General features: G+C 60.3%; 2 protein-coding genes across 6 annotated transcripts in view; one reads left to right on the forward strand and one right to left on the reverse strand.

Moving 5' to 3' along the window:
• Positions 1-11,570, forward strand: part of SNED1 (sushi, nidogen and EGF like domains 1) — a 31,935-nt gene extending 20,365 nt beyond the window's left edge. For 4 of the 5 annotated variants that reach the window (XM_064721717.1, XM_064721712.1, XM_064721715.1 and 1 more), the window contains 17 exons: positions 6-179; positions 344-457; positions 1,052-1,165; positions 1,598-1,711; positions 1,793-1,906; positions 2,427-2,723; positions 5,136-5,319; positions 5,404-5,516; positions 5,939-6,217; positions 6,545-6,689; positions 6,969-7,051; positions 7,834-7,920; positions 8,113-8,229; positions 8,599-8,686; positions 9,228-9,311; positions 9,509-9,547; positions 9,907-11,570. In XM_064721717.1, coding sequence (XP_064577787.1) covers positions 6-179; positions 344-457; positions 1,052-1,165; positions 1,598-1,711; positions 1,793-1,906; positions 2,427-2,723; positions 5,136-5,319; positions 5,404-5,516; positions 5,939-6,217; positions 6,545-6,689; positions 6,969-7,051; positions 7,834-7,920; positions 8,113-8,229; positions 8,599-8,686; positions 9,228-9,311; positions 9,509-9,545 — 2,144 coding nt within the window. In that variant the 3' untranslated portion in view covers positions 9,546-9,547; positions 9,907-11,570. The remainder of the gene's footprint in view (positions 1-5; positions 180-343; positions 458-1,051; positions 1,166-1,597; positions 1,712-1,792; positions 1,907-2,426; positions 2,724-5,135; positions 5,320-5,403; positions 5,517-5,938; positions 6,218-6,544; positions 6,690-6,968; positions 7,052-7,833; positions 7,921-8,112; positions 8,230-8,598; positions 8,687-9,227; positions 9,312-9,508; positions 9,548-9,906) is intronic. The other variant, XM_064721714.1, reaches the window with a different exon arrangement.
• A 25-nt stretch (positions 11,571-11,595) lies between these two features.
• Positions 11,596-12,831, reverse strand: MTERF4 (mitochondrial transcription termination factor 4). Its single transcript, XM_064721718.1, has 3 exons — positions 12,491-12,831; positions 12,228-12,412; positions 11,596-12,150 (listed from the first exon to the last, which is right to left on the reverse strand). Exons 1-3 carry the CDS (start codon positions 12,705-12,707, stop codon positions 11,788-11,790), a joined length of 765 nt encoding a protein of 254 aa, XP_064577788.1. The 5' UTR covers positions 12,708-12,831; the 3' UTR covers positions 11,596-11,787.
• Positions 12,832-13,157: the final 326 nt, after the last annotated feature.

Genomic DNA, 13,157 nt, shown 5'->3' on the forward strand with positions numbered 1-13,157 from the left:
CACAGAGGTTGACTGTGGCATCCCCAGCGAGGTGAAGCATGCCCAGGCTTCTTTCAACTCCACCAAGGTGGGCTCACTGGCTGAGTACCAGTGTGAGCTGGGCTACATCCTCAGCCAGCACAATCACCCCCGTGTGTGCCGTGTGCCAGGTGTCTGGAGCGACCCCCCTGAGTGCGATGGTGAGGAGGGCTGGGGACCATGCAAGCCCTGGGACACTATCCCAGTGGCCTGAGGTCACCACCATGGCTTGGTGACCCCAGGATCTGTACTGCAGTTGTCTGCTGCCTTCCCCCTGGGATCCCTGTCCTGTGCTCATGCCTCTCCCTTGCTCAAATTTCTTTAGAGATCGATGAGTGCCAGTCGCAGCCGTGCCTGAATGGTGGCCAGTGCAAGGATCGTGTCTCTGCCTTCCTGTGCTTGTGTGAGCCAGGTTACACCGGCCACCACTGCGAGCTGGGTAAGAGACCATGCCAGCCATGCTCCAGGACTGTCACAATGCCTCCCTCACCCTTGGGAAACCCCCATGGATTGCAACGGAGCTAGGTTACCAGGAGTTGTGTGTGCTTGGATCAGCCTGAGGCAAGGCCTTCTTTCCCAGGGCTCCCAGCCAACTGTAGGGTTTTCCACCAGGGAGACACTGCTCCTGTTTGGGGATAATGGGCAGTGTGGGAGGTGGTGGGACTCTGGCAGGTGGCTCCAGCCCAGCTCCCTGGGATCTGGCAGAGGGCAGTGGTAGGAGAAGCTGGGCTGTTGGAAGCTGGATGAGGGGACATGATGCAGGCACCCTATGGGATGGATCTCTTGGCACAGCTCCCCACTGCCAGTTGTCCCCAGGTGTCCCTGAAGGAATGTCCCCATGCTGTGTTCTTCAGGGCAGGCCTGAGGCAGTGGGCATCCAGGAGCAGGGATGTTCCTGGCCACTGGGCTTGGGGAAGCAAATCACATGGGAAGGGTCCATGCCCAGTGGGAGAAGTGCTGCTCTCCAAGCCCCTGTCCCTAGCACCAGCCATGTCTGTGCTGAGCTGGTGCCTTTCTTCCCACCGGACCCCAGATGTTGACGAGTGCCAGTCGGAGCCCTGCAAGAACAGCGGGACCTGCCAAGACCTGCCCGGGTCCTTTGCTTGCTCCTGTCCTGAGGGCTTCCTGGGCACCCAGTGTGAGACAGGTAGGGGCTCTCCCTTCCTTGGGGCCAGTGGGAGGCTGCACTGTGGCACCAGGACACTGCCAGGGCTGGCACCATGCCGGGTGGCTGGTTGCTGTCTGGGACACCTTGACCCCAAGCCATCACCTGGTTGCTCACTATTGCACCTCCTTGCCTGTAGTTTTGGGGGCAGAGGTGAAACTGCTTCTGATGGGGAGGGAACAAGGAATGAAGTGTCCACCAGTGATGGACTCCCTTTCCAAGGTGTTCATCCCTTCCTTGGGATGTGGGCACCATGGTGCTCAATGCAGGTTTCAGTGTCCAGCCTAGCTGTGCCAAACTCTGAGCTGTGCATCTGCCCTGCTGCCCCCTCAGGGGGTCTGTCACTGTTGCTCGTTCATGGAGGCTGGGAGCTGGCTGCTGGCATGCTCACTGTTGGCCTTCTTCCCCCTCCAGAAGTGGATGCCTGTGAGTCAGACCCTTGCCAAAATGGAGGGGATTGTGAGAGCTACGGGGGCTCCTACCTCTGTGTGTGCCCAGAGGGTTTCTTCGGCTACCACTGTGAGACAGGTGAGGCAGGCAGGGCAGCACAGGGTGGCCCCGGGGTCAGGGGCACTGCTGACACTGCCAAACCTGGCACCTCTCCCACAGCCAGTGACCCGTGCTTCTCCAGCCCCTGTGGGAGCAGAGGCTACTGCCTGCCCAGCAATGGCACCCACAGCTGCACCTGCAAAGTCAGCTACACAGGCAAGAACTGCGAAAAAGGTAAAGGCCCTCAGCAGCAGCGCCAGGACATGATGTGGGGCTTGACACCAGCCTGGCAGTGCCCACCACCCACCCACGAGGGGCTCAGCACCATCCGGGACCAGCAGCACTCCTTGAGTTGGGCAGGGCTGGGGGCTCGCCCTGGGGGGGCACCAGGACACGGGGGACAGATTTCCCCTGCAGCAATGGCAATCCCTCGGATGCCCTCAGGAGGGGAGGCGGAGGCATCCAAGAGAAGCCTCTTGGCACTGGCCTCCCCCAGACCCCTCGCCCCATCCCACAGTGGCCACAAGTGCTTGGCCACCAGTGATACCAGGGAATGCTCCTGGCACCCTGGCTCCTCCTGTGCCCACTGAGCCAGGGCTGGCTTACACCCAGAGAGCCCCTGCCAGGTGTGCCAGGCAAAACGAGCGAGGACCTCGTCCTCTTATCGCCGCTGTTCTGCCCCTCGCTGACAGGGTCTGTTCTCTAAAGATTCATGGCATTACCTCTCCCCTTTGCTTTTGCACACACCCTGAAGAATTGCTGCCACCAACCTCATTAAAGGTGGAAAGGGTGGAGGACACTGGTGTGTTGATTTCTTGGCACCCACCTGAGGACGCAGCTGCCAGGCAACTCATTGACGGCTACGCCGTGACGTACGTATCCCTCGACGGCTCTTACCGCAGGACAGATTTTGTGGACCGAAGTCGTTCTGCCCACCAATTGCGGGCACTAACCTCCGGCAGAGCCTACAATATTTCTGTCTTTTCAGTCAAACGCAACGTGAACAACAAGAATGATATCAGCAGGCCCGTCATGCTCACCACGCGCACTAGTGAGTAGCGTCCCCAGGGGGATCACGCGTGGCCGTGTTCACAGGGGTCCCAGGATCAGGGAAGAATGAGGATCTGACTCCATGTTTCAGAAGGCTTGATTTATTATTTTATGATAATATATTACATTAAAATTATACTAAAGAATAGAAGAAAGGATTTCATCAGAAGGCTGGCTAAGAATAGAAAAAGATGGAATGAATAACAAAGGCTTGTAGCTTGGACTCTCTGTCTGAGCCAGCTGACTTTGATTGGCCATTAATTAGAAACAACCACATGAGACCAATCACAGATGCATCTGTTGCATTCCACAGCAGCAGATAACCATTGTTTACATTTTGTTCCTGAGGCTTCTCAGCTTCTCAGGAGGAAAAATCCTAGGGAAAGGATTTTTCATAAAAGATGTCTGTGACAATCACGGTCGTGAGCGTGCGCGGCCCCTGCGGGTGCCAGGGTTTGTGCTGCCACTTCCAGCCTGCCACCAGCTCCAGCATGGTATCAAACCTGGCAGGTTTGCTGGTGCAGATCCTAAAATCCAGCTGGGGGCCTCTGGAAAGTGCTTGACACAGAGAATCGCTGTTTTCTTTGCTGTGAGTAAAAGGCCTGATGCCCTGTGACTCACCCTGTCCAGGGAGCTTGCAGTGGGGATTGTTCCTGAGCCCTGTTCATTGGGGCCAGGCTGTCCTGCTCCCTGTCACTGTGCCCAGGAGAGTATGAGGAGCCCCTGTGCAGGGCAGGCAGTGGGGCTTCTGCAATCCTCTGAACCAGTCCTGCCATACTGCTCCGCTTGGTGTGGGAACATGGCAGCGAGGGCAGGGGCTGTCAGGGACCTCTGCTCCATGGGCAGAGGAAGGGGCACAGTGATGCCTCTGGGGCACAGACAGGCAGGGCAGCTTTGACCCCACTTCCTAGGGCAGGCAGGTGTGGAAAGCAAATGCAAACAAGATGGAGGGAATTAGGAAAGCAGATGGCCTCTGAGGAGAGGAGCATGGTGGTGGTAAAGCCCCATCTCCCACAGCAGGCTGAGACCAAGGGAAGCCCAGGGGAGGAGATGGCAGCATAATGCTGGGCACAGCATCTCATGGGGCCTCAAGCCACAGCTGGATGCTGAGGTCAGGATGGCCACCTGAAGTGTGCCCTGGACTTAGCAGTCACTAGTGGGGTTCCCCAGGGCTTGGTTTGGGGCCAGTCCTGTTTAACATATTTACTGATGGTCTGGACCTAGGGATTTTGTGTACCCTCAGTGAATTTGTAGCCAACACCAAGTTGGATGGGAGTGTTGATCTGCTTGAGGGTAGGAAGGCCCTGCAGAGAGACCTTGGCACACTCAATCACAGGGCCGAGGACAACAGCGTGATGTTCAGTAAGGCCAAGTGTTGAGCCCTGCACTTGGGTCACAGCAGCCCCCTCAGCTCCAGGCTGGGGGAGGAGTGAAGAGTCTTCAGCAGAAAGGGATGAGGGTGCTGGCTGACAGCTGGCTGAACCTGAGCCAACAGTGATCCCAAATGGCTCAGGAGGCCAATGGCATCTTGACCTGTATCAAGAGCAGCGTGGCCAGCAGCACTAGGGAGCTGATCATCTCTCTGCATTGGCATTGTCGAGGCTGCAGTGCATTCAGCTCTGGGCCCCTCACTTTAAAAAGGACATTGAGGCACTGCAGCATGGCCAGAGAGGGCCGCAAGGCTTGTCAAGGGTCTGGGAAACATACCTTATGAGGAACAGCTGAGAGAGCTGGGTTTGTTTAGCCTTGAGAAGAGGAGGCTCAGGGGGACCTCATAACTTCCAAAACTCCCTGACAGGAGGTTGTAGTGTGGTGGAGGCTGGTTTCTTCTGTCATGAATGCAGAGAGAGAACAAGAACTAATGGCTTAAAGCCAAGACAGGGAATTCACATTAGATAGTAAAGAAAGTTTCACTCTTTGGGTGGTCAAACATTGGAACAGGATATGCAGGGAGGTGGTAGAGTCACCATCCCTGGAGGTGTTCAGGAGGCATCTGGATCTGGTGCTGGGTGATGTGGTTTAGGGGTTATAGTAGTTTATAGTGTGGTTTATAGTGACAGTGCTGGGAGGATGGTTGGACTGGATGATCTCCTAGGTCTCTTCCAGCCTTGATGATTCTATGGTTAGGGCTGTGCCTGGGCACTGCAGCCCCTTTGGAGCTGTGGTGGGGGGCTGCTTTGAGTAGCTCAAGGCCCCGTGGGTGGGCAGACAGATGTGCCTCCCACATCCCCAGACAGATGTGCCTCCCACCCGCCTGGAGACTGAGGAGAGCATGAGTTCAGTGGCAGAGGTGGCACTGAGCCGTTCCACAGGGAAAGGCGATGCAGAGGTGCCCTCAGGACGCCCTGGGGGCACACAGGGAAGGGAGGGGTGACCCGGGGTGACCGCAGTGCTCTGTGCTTGCTCCGGCCAGGGCCGCGCCCGGTGGAAGGCTTTGAGATCAGCAATGTGACTGCCAGCGCCATCACGGTGCACTGGGCTCTGCACCGCCTGCAGCACTCCACTGTCAGCAGGGTCAGGGTCTCCATCCGCCACACGGGGGACCTGGCAGCCCGTACCGTGGAGCTCAACAGCAGCGTGGCCAAGTACACCTTCCTGTGAGTGCTGCTGCTGGGTGCCAGGGTCTGCCTCCCTCAGCTTGCCCTGCTCACCCCTTCCCATCTGATCTTTTTCCTGCACAGGGACCTGCAACCAGGAGAGAGGTATATCATCCATGTCACAACGCTGAGCGGCCTGGGAGTGGAAGACCACCCCTCAGAGAGCCTGGCCACAGCCCCTTTCCATGTGTGGACAAGTGAGTGAGGTTGTCTTTGCCATCCTGGCTTGGCAGGAAAGCTGTGGGGAGGGAGAGGTGTGGGAGCTGCCAGACTGTCTGGCCAGCACAGCCAGCAGGAGGTGTGCAGGCAGGGCTGGGGAGGCCAGGAAAGACTCTGCCATGTGCTCCCCTGCCAAATGTTGTTCAGTCTCTGAGCCCAGCCCCATGCATGGGTGCAATTCATCCTCTGCTGTCTGGCAGCCAGAAGGCAAGGCCTGACCTGGGTGCCAGGGTGCAGTGAGGCTCTGTCTGCCTTGGCAAGGACTGAGTGTTGAGCATCCCCTGGCTGGAGCAGGCTCGGGGCTGGCCTGGGCAGTGCCAGGCAGGCTGGTATAAGGTGATGTGACCATCCAGTGACACCAGCCCTGACCGCTTTTCTCCCCATCCCCTGCCTGCTGCAGGGCCTCTCCCTCCACAGAACCTCACTGCCTCCCACGTCACCGCCACCTCCGTGTCCATGGCGTGGCAGCAGCCGCCTGCTGGCACCACGGAGGGCTACATCATCAATGTCACCACGGCCCAGAGCGTCAAGAGCCGCTACGTGCCCAACGGGAAGCTGGTGTCCTACACGGTGCGGGACCTGCTGCCGGGGCAGCGCTACCACCTGTCCCTGACAGCCGTGCAGAACACGGAGCAGGGCCAGCTGCACAGCGAGCCCATCCACCTCCATGTCAGCACCTGTAAGTGCTCCCGGGCTCTGCTGGCTGCTGCAGCACGAGGGGGGCAGTGGGAGAGCAGGGAAAGGGGTAAGGGGTGGAAAGCAGTTGGCCAACAGTGATGAGCCCTTGTTGCCTCATCACTCTTTTGGAGGAATGGGAGGTGGGGGTTGTAGGGTTAGCAAAGGCAGACACAGAGCTCCAGCTTGGTGATGCACCTGCATCCCTGGTGTGTGGAGAGTGTGTGTGGCACCTGCAGCCCCACCTGGCCGCCTGGGGATGATGGCACTGGCTGGGAGGTCGGTTGCTGGCTCACGCTGCCTCCATTAAGCCTCATCCTTTGGTGTGCAGTGCAGAGGGATGGCGCTCCGGAGAGGCGGTGGAGCCAAGCCGGGCACCCGCGGGTCCTGCGGAACAGGCTGCCGCCAGCCTTCCTGCCGGAGCTCCGCCTGCTGGCAGATCACGACACGGCTGAGGAGCCCTCGCCTGCCCCCAGGTAGGCACTGCCTCAGCTCTTCCACTCGCCCAAGCACTAGGCTGAGCCAGTCCCTTTCCCAGCTTCCATGCCCAGGTGTGTGCAGAGCCGAGCCATGCTCCTGCTGCACCCTCTTGCCCACCCACTGGGGTTCTCAGCCAGGCCCCTCACCCTGAGAGCAGTTCCCCCATGGGACTTGCACAGAGCCTGATGCCAGCAGTGAATGCTTTATGCAGCTGCCATGAGCCCCAGCACACAGAGCCTGCAGTGCCCTGTCCCCTCATGGCTCTCCTGTCCCAGGTTCACAGAGCTGGTGGATGGCAGAGGGAGGATCAGTGCCAGGTTTGGCCCTGCGCTGGGAAGATCCATCACTGTGAAAACACGTGAGTGCTCTTGTGCCTTGTGCCCTGCTCCAGCCAGTGCCACCTCCTGCTCCTCCCTGCAAGCTGAGGTGGCAGCCAGGCAGGCTGCTGGAGGGCTGGGGGAGCTATAGAGGAGGGTGGAGCCCTCTCACCTGGCCCTGGGCAGGCAAAGATCTGCTCTGCCCGTTAGACCCCTGCCCGAGGAGAGGGGTGACTGGCTGGGGGAGCCCAGAGAAGGACAATGCTGATGGGAGGCGGTGCTGACTGTGCCTGCCCTGCTTCCCTGCAGCGGCAGCAGGGGCCTGAGCAGTGGCTCCATAGCCCTCCAGTGCAGCCCCTCCCTGCCCAGCAGCCTCAGCCCCCACTGTCAGGAGCAGCCTCACACCTGAGGAGGGGGCCTGGGTGACAAACTCCTCACTAGTCAGACCTAGCCCCCATTTTCCATCCCTAGAAGACTGGGGACCAACCCAAGTGCCAACCCAGAATACCCTAGAGCACCCTGCAAGATACCCAAGATACCCTGCACACCCCACACCATGGGGTGGGGAAGGGGCCTGGCACACCTGAGGACAGCCCTTGACCTCACTGCCCATCCTGGTTCTGCCCAGGACTCTGTGTCCCAAACCCTTCCAGGAGGAGTGAGTGTCACCCCAATTCTAGGGATGCCAGCTGGGAAGGGCTAAAGCCCTGCCTCAGGCCTCAGCAGTGCCCCAGGGCTGCAGGCAGGCTGGATCCCCTGGGAGGGGCTGCCTTTGGGTCTGACTCTGGCCTGGAAGGTGACATTTAATCCTCTCATTGTCCAGAGCCAGAGGCTCCAGTGAAGCTGGAGAACACAGAGGTGTCCAGCTGGGACAGTCTGGCACTGCAGCTGCGTGAGGCAAAGAGCAAGAGTAAGTCCCAGGGGGAGACCCACAGCAGCAGGAACCAGCCCTGGCCCCACAGGCAACCTGCTCAGCACCAGCCTGCCCTCCTTGGAGGGCACCCCTGCCCACCTGCTCTTCCTGGGAGCACCCTGGCAATGCCAGGGCCTTGGCAGGGCTGAGCTGTGGCCCCGGGCTCTGATGGTGGAGCGTGTTTTGCAGGAGAGGGGCAGAACTGCTCCCAGAATCCCTGCAGGAATGGAGGCAGCTGTACCAGAGATGGGGAGTCCTACCACTGTGCCTGCCGCCCGGGCTTCAAGGGCAGGCTCTGCCAGCTGGGTGAGTGCCACACTGTGCCCGAGGGCCAGGCTGCTGCCTGTCCCTGACACAGCATGTCCCCTAGCATGGTCACCCAGCACACCCTGCCAGCGCCCAGGGGCTCCCACAGTGCCCAGGCTTTGCTGGAGATCCGTGTCATGCTGGCAGCTGAGAGAGGGGCTGGGCTCTGCTCCTGGCTGAGCTCTCTGCCAGGCCCCTGCCTTCCCCAGGGAGTTGTGTAGGCAGTGTGAGGCTGGGGGTTCTGCTTCTGCTGCTGGGTCAGCTGTGTTGAGGCCAGGGGGGGCCTCAGCAGACCCTTGCCCCGAGGCACAGGCAGGCAGGGCCAGGGATGGGCTCAGTGGTAGCTCCCCTCTCCTATTCCCCAAGCAGCCTGCAAGAAGGTGCCCCACTCGTGCACGCGGCTGTACTCGGAAACCAGGGCATTCCCCGTGTGGGAAGGAGGCACCTGCCACTACCTGTGAGTACTGCCTGCAGGTGATGCTGCCCCTTCCCCTGTGCTCTGAGCTGGGGTGTCTCCCTGCAGCTCGGCTTTGGGGAAGGGACAGCGAGCTCAAGGCCGTCTCCAGCCCCAGCTGGCAGTTGCCCCCTCCCCAGTGCAGGCTGAGCAGCCTGGAGTGCCCCTGTGCCCACCCCAGCTGTGCATCAGGGCAGGGTGGGGCCCAAGTGACAGCCCCATCCTGGTGTTACCCACCCACGTGGCAGCAAGGTTGGATTTGGTGTGTGTGACCCCCAGACAGCAGCAGATCCCATCCAGCCCCTGGCTGCCTCTCCACCTGTGAGCAGAGGGCTGGGGGAGCCCTGGTGCAGTGCCAGGGCAGGGGGGCTCTGCTCTGCCCAGGCCCCCCTGTGATGGAGGCTGGGATCAGTCCTCCAGCACAGCAGAAAAAATCTGGTCCCATTCCTGCCAAGGTTGGCTACTGCAGCCTGGAAGGAAATAGGGGAAATAGCCAGACTTCCCCTTCACTCTTATGAAAGTACCATCTCCACTGTGTGTGCAGGTCCAGGAGAGTCTACAAGGTACACCAGGATATCTGCTACAAGGAGAGCTGTGAGAGCACCACTGCCAAGAGGACAAGCAGCAGGTACAGCCCACAGCCCACACTGGATGTGCCAGCCTTGCTGGGGTGCTGGGCAGGGGAAGGGGCTGGCTGGTGTGCCAGGCTGGGACTGGACTGCTGAGGGGTGCAGACATGACCAAGGCATGGATGGCAGTGCTGTGTGCTTGTCTGTGAGGCAATGGGGCATGGGGCTGACAGCGCTGCCCTCCCTTCTCTTGCAGAAAGCCAAGCAACAGTCACACACTGAAGAAGCCCTAGAAGTAAGTACCTGCTCCAGCCCTCCCCAGATGCAGGCAGGGGCAGCTCTCATGCAGGGAGTCAGGGAGAGAGGTGCAGGCCAGGGCACAACCCTGCTCATGCCACCATGTCCAGGGGCTGTGAGGGCTCCTGGCTGTGGCTGGGGTGGAGAAGCAGGAGGGAATGCTCTGCTTCCCCCTGGCTCTGCAGCTCCATATGAGCAAGAAATTCCTGCATAAAAAGCACCAGGCACAGGCTGGAGTCCTGGAGGCAGCAGGGCCCCTCTCTCAGCACAAGGTGGTGCACAGGGTGGGCAGAGGCCAGCTGCGGGGTATCTGGCAGACTCTGAACACCAGCTCATTTTACTCCTGCTCCTCCACAGGTTTTAAAGCAGTAGAAGCTTCGTCTTTCCACATCTAAGGGCTTTTTGAACACCAGGAAGATCAGATCTGCTCACTGGGTTGAACACAGCAGGGTTGAACTTCCTGCCCGGTGTCAGCCTCTCCCTCTCCTGCGGCCCGTTAGGGACACGCAGCTGGATCAGCACACTGAGTAGTGCTCCCTTTCCCCCTGCTGGCCCAGCACTGTCTTTGCTGGCCCCCTCTCAGCGCCCCTTGAGGGGCCAGCCCTGCTCAGCACCCCCAGCCACTCTGCACAAGCCACGGGCTCCCCGCTTCACTCAGGGACCAGCCCAGCCCCTTGCCAACAGCATCTGCACCAATCTGTTCTCGTAATCCAAGGTTATAAATTACCTATAACCCTCAAATAAAACAGTTTAATGCAGACCAAAAAGCTTTAGCCATCACCTGAAATCTGGCCCCCAGAAACGTGCTGTGTAGATGAGTTAGAAATGGTGAGCAGCTCCGAGAGGTGAGGCGAGCACGGGCAGTAGAGGAGCATTCCTGTTCCCTCTGCTCTAGCAGGGGAAACTGAGGCAGCTTCTACTGCCTGCCTTTTTTCTTTGCTTTGTACACAAGCCCTGCTTTTAACCAAACTTCCAGCTCAGAAACCAATAGAGCACCTAAAAAGAATTTAAAATGTGATCTGTAGGGTGAAATCTGTCAGCTGAGGCATGCCAGCAGTTGCCTCCACACCAGTGCAGGGCACAGCAGAGGCTTGCTGAGGAAGCCAGCCCCACACTCCATCCCCTTGCACTGCACTTCCCTGTGGCACCAGTGCTGCAGGATTGTGTGGAGGAGAGGACCAGCAGCCAGCACTGCAGCAGGGCAGGCAAGGAAAGAAAAAGTGTAGCTTAGAAACGTTGCTAGTTTTTGTGAGTTTGTATGACAACACTAGTTAAACATAGATTTGTGTATTAACGTACACGGTGTATATTATAAATTAACACATACCAGAGATATATCACAGTTATGGTATAGAGTGTCATGGCCCCAGCAGAGTGGGATTGTTCTGGTGGGGAGGGCCTCCCCTCCTGCCAAGCAGGGCTCTGTTGCTCAGCCACATGGCTCAAGCAGCAGCTTGGAAGCTGCTCTCAGAGCAGGGCAGGCCCAGGAGTTTCAGTGCTCCTGCCACCACCCTCTTCCTCCTGGAGCAGTGTAACAGTGCCCAGCCTGGGGGCAGGGACAGTGTGAAGCCAAGACCAGCTGGCCAGTGTGCTGCTCCCCTCCTGCACCACCTCCAGCTCTGCTCCCACAGGACACACAGGCCTTGTTTCCCTCCAAGGCTGCCTGGGCCTGCTCCAGCTGCCTGGCAGCACAGCAGCCCTGCCTTCCCAGGGCAGGAGAAGCAGCCAGCCCTCCCCAGCAGGGAGAGCAGGGCAAGGGGAAACCCAAACAGGAGACTTTGGAGCTGTGGTCTGAAAGTATCTGCGCCCCTGCTCTGTCAGCCACGAGATCAGCACTGACATGGGCTGTGGAGGTGGCCCTGCCATGGGGCAGTTCTGTAGCCACAGGACCTGTCCCCACAGCACCAGGCAGCCTGGTCCCACTGCCAGCCAGCAGAGCAGCCACAGCTCCTGTCCCACAGCTGGAAGGTTTTAACCTAGTCTTGGAAATAAATTAGGGGGTTTTGTTTGATTTTTTTTTAAATAAAAACACTTTATGGAAACTGCTTTGTTTTGTTTTTTTTTTTAAAGTAATTGGCCAAGGAATGAGTGCTGTTGTATTTGACAGATGGGATTTATTGGAACCCCACCCATGGGGCCCTGCACCCACCCCAGCTTGTGCTGGTGTGGGGTGTGAGCCCAAGCCCCCAGTGTGAGTGCAGCAGCAGGGCAGGGCTGGCACCTTGCAGCCTCACCTCCTCACTCCCGGGCTGTTTTACTTTCATCTCTGTCCAAATCATCATCATCATCATCCTCTGTGTACAGTGCATCCTCATCCTCCTCTTCCTCCTTCTCCTCCTCCTCTCGAGCCAGCAGCTTCTTGAAGACTTCAAACTCCTCTGGGGTAGAGTAGGCCAGGCTGGCCAGGAAGTCTTTCTCCGGGAGCTGCAGGATGTCCTTCAGTTTTGGGTTACTAATTTGGGTCTGTCCTTTGTGTGGGGTCTCGTAGAGCCCCCGGCGCTCCAGGAAGATGTGGCGATTCCGGAGCTCGGCAAAGGGCATTTGGAAGAGCCGAGCCTTCACCATCTCCTTCTGCTGGACCCCCATTCTGAAGTAGGCGTACTGCGGGCGGAACGGGGGTGTCAGGCACGGCCCCATTCCCGCAGCGGCTCTGCAGGAACGCGGCTCCCGGTCCTCACCTGGAACTGGTGATGGAGAGTGCTCGGCTCCTCCAGCAGGACGGCGGGGCAGGTCCCCAGCACCTCCCGCAGCTGCTCGGCCGTGAAAAGGCACCGCTCCCGCAGCAGCCGCACGGCCGCCTCCAGCCTCCTCCGGGGCACGTGGAACAGCTGCGGGCAGCGGCTCAGGGCGCGCTGCAGGCGCCCTGCGGGCAGCACCAGCTCAGCGGGCACGGCTCAGCGGCACAGCCCCGCTGTCCCCCCAGCCCCGCTCCCCGCCCTACCTCCGTCCAGCCCCAGGCGCCGCAGCTCCTCGGCGCGTTCCCGGAGCCGCTCCGTGGGCAGCCGCAGCAGCGCCGGGCTCCGCTCCAGCAGCGCCAGGGCGGCCTCGGCGCTCAGCCCGAGCAGCAGCAGCTGCGCCGCCGCCGCCTCCCGGTGCTCGGGGCCGAGCCGGGGCTGCAGCGCCTGGAGCCGCCGGGCCTGCTCCTGGCTGAAGCCCATGGCCCGCAGCGCCGCCAGCTCCCCGCAGCCGCGCCGAGAGCCCGGCCCGGGGGCGGCGGGGAGCGCCCGGCCCGGCCCCAGCGCCCGCCCTGCGCCGCGCAGCAGCAGCAGCGGCAGCCGCCCCGCCATGGCCGCGGCTGCCGGAGGGGCCGGGCCTGCCCCGCTCCGCCCCGGCCCGGAACGGAACGGCCGCGATCCCGCCCTGGGCAGCGCCGGGGAGCGGGAGAAGGGGCGGGGTGGGAGCCGGGCCCGGCACGGCTGGAGCACGCCGGGCAGGAACAGCCCGGTACCCCGGGCACAGCGCGGGCAGGAACAGCCCGGTGCCCCGGGCAGAGCGTTTTGCCCTTTCCGGTCCCCGCAGAGCCGATCCCCGCCGGGGCGCGGTGCAACAGAACGCAGGTGAGGGCAGGCTGTGGGAGATAGCAGAGTGCACAGCTGGATTCAAAGCTA

The sequence above is a fragment of the Zonotrichia leucophrys genome, chromosome 9 (genome assembly GCF_028769735.1).
Source record: "Zonotrichia leucophrys gambelii isolate GWCS_2022_RI chromosome 9, RI_Zleu_2.0, whole genome shotgun sequence".
NCBI lineage: Eukaryota > Metazoa > Chordata > Aves > Passeriformes > Passerellidae > Zonotrichia > Zonotrichia leucophrys.

Coding starts and splice junctions, on each gene's coding strand:
- MTERF4 (XM_064721718.1), bottom strand. CDS start 12,707: ATGGGCTTCAGCCAGGAGCAGGCCCGGCGGCTCCAGGCGCTGCAGCCC. Junction 12,413..12,490: donor GCGCCTGGGGCTGGACGGAG/GTAGGGCGGGGA, acceptor TGCTGCCCGCAG/GGCGCCTGCAGCGCGCCCTG. Junction 12,151..12,227: donor CTCTCCATCACCAGTTCCAG/GTGAGGACCGGG, acceptor TTCCGCCCGCAG/TACGCCTACTTCAGAATGGG.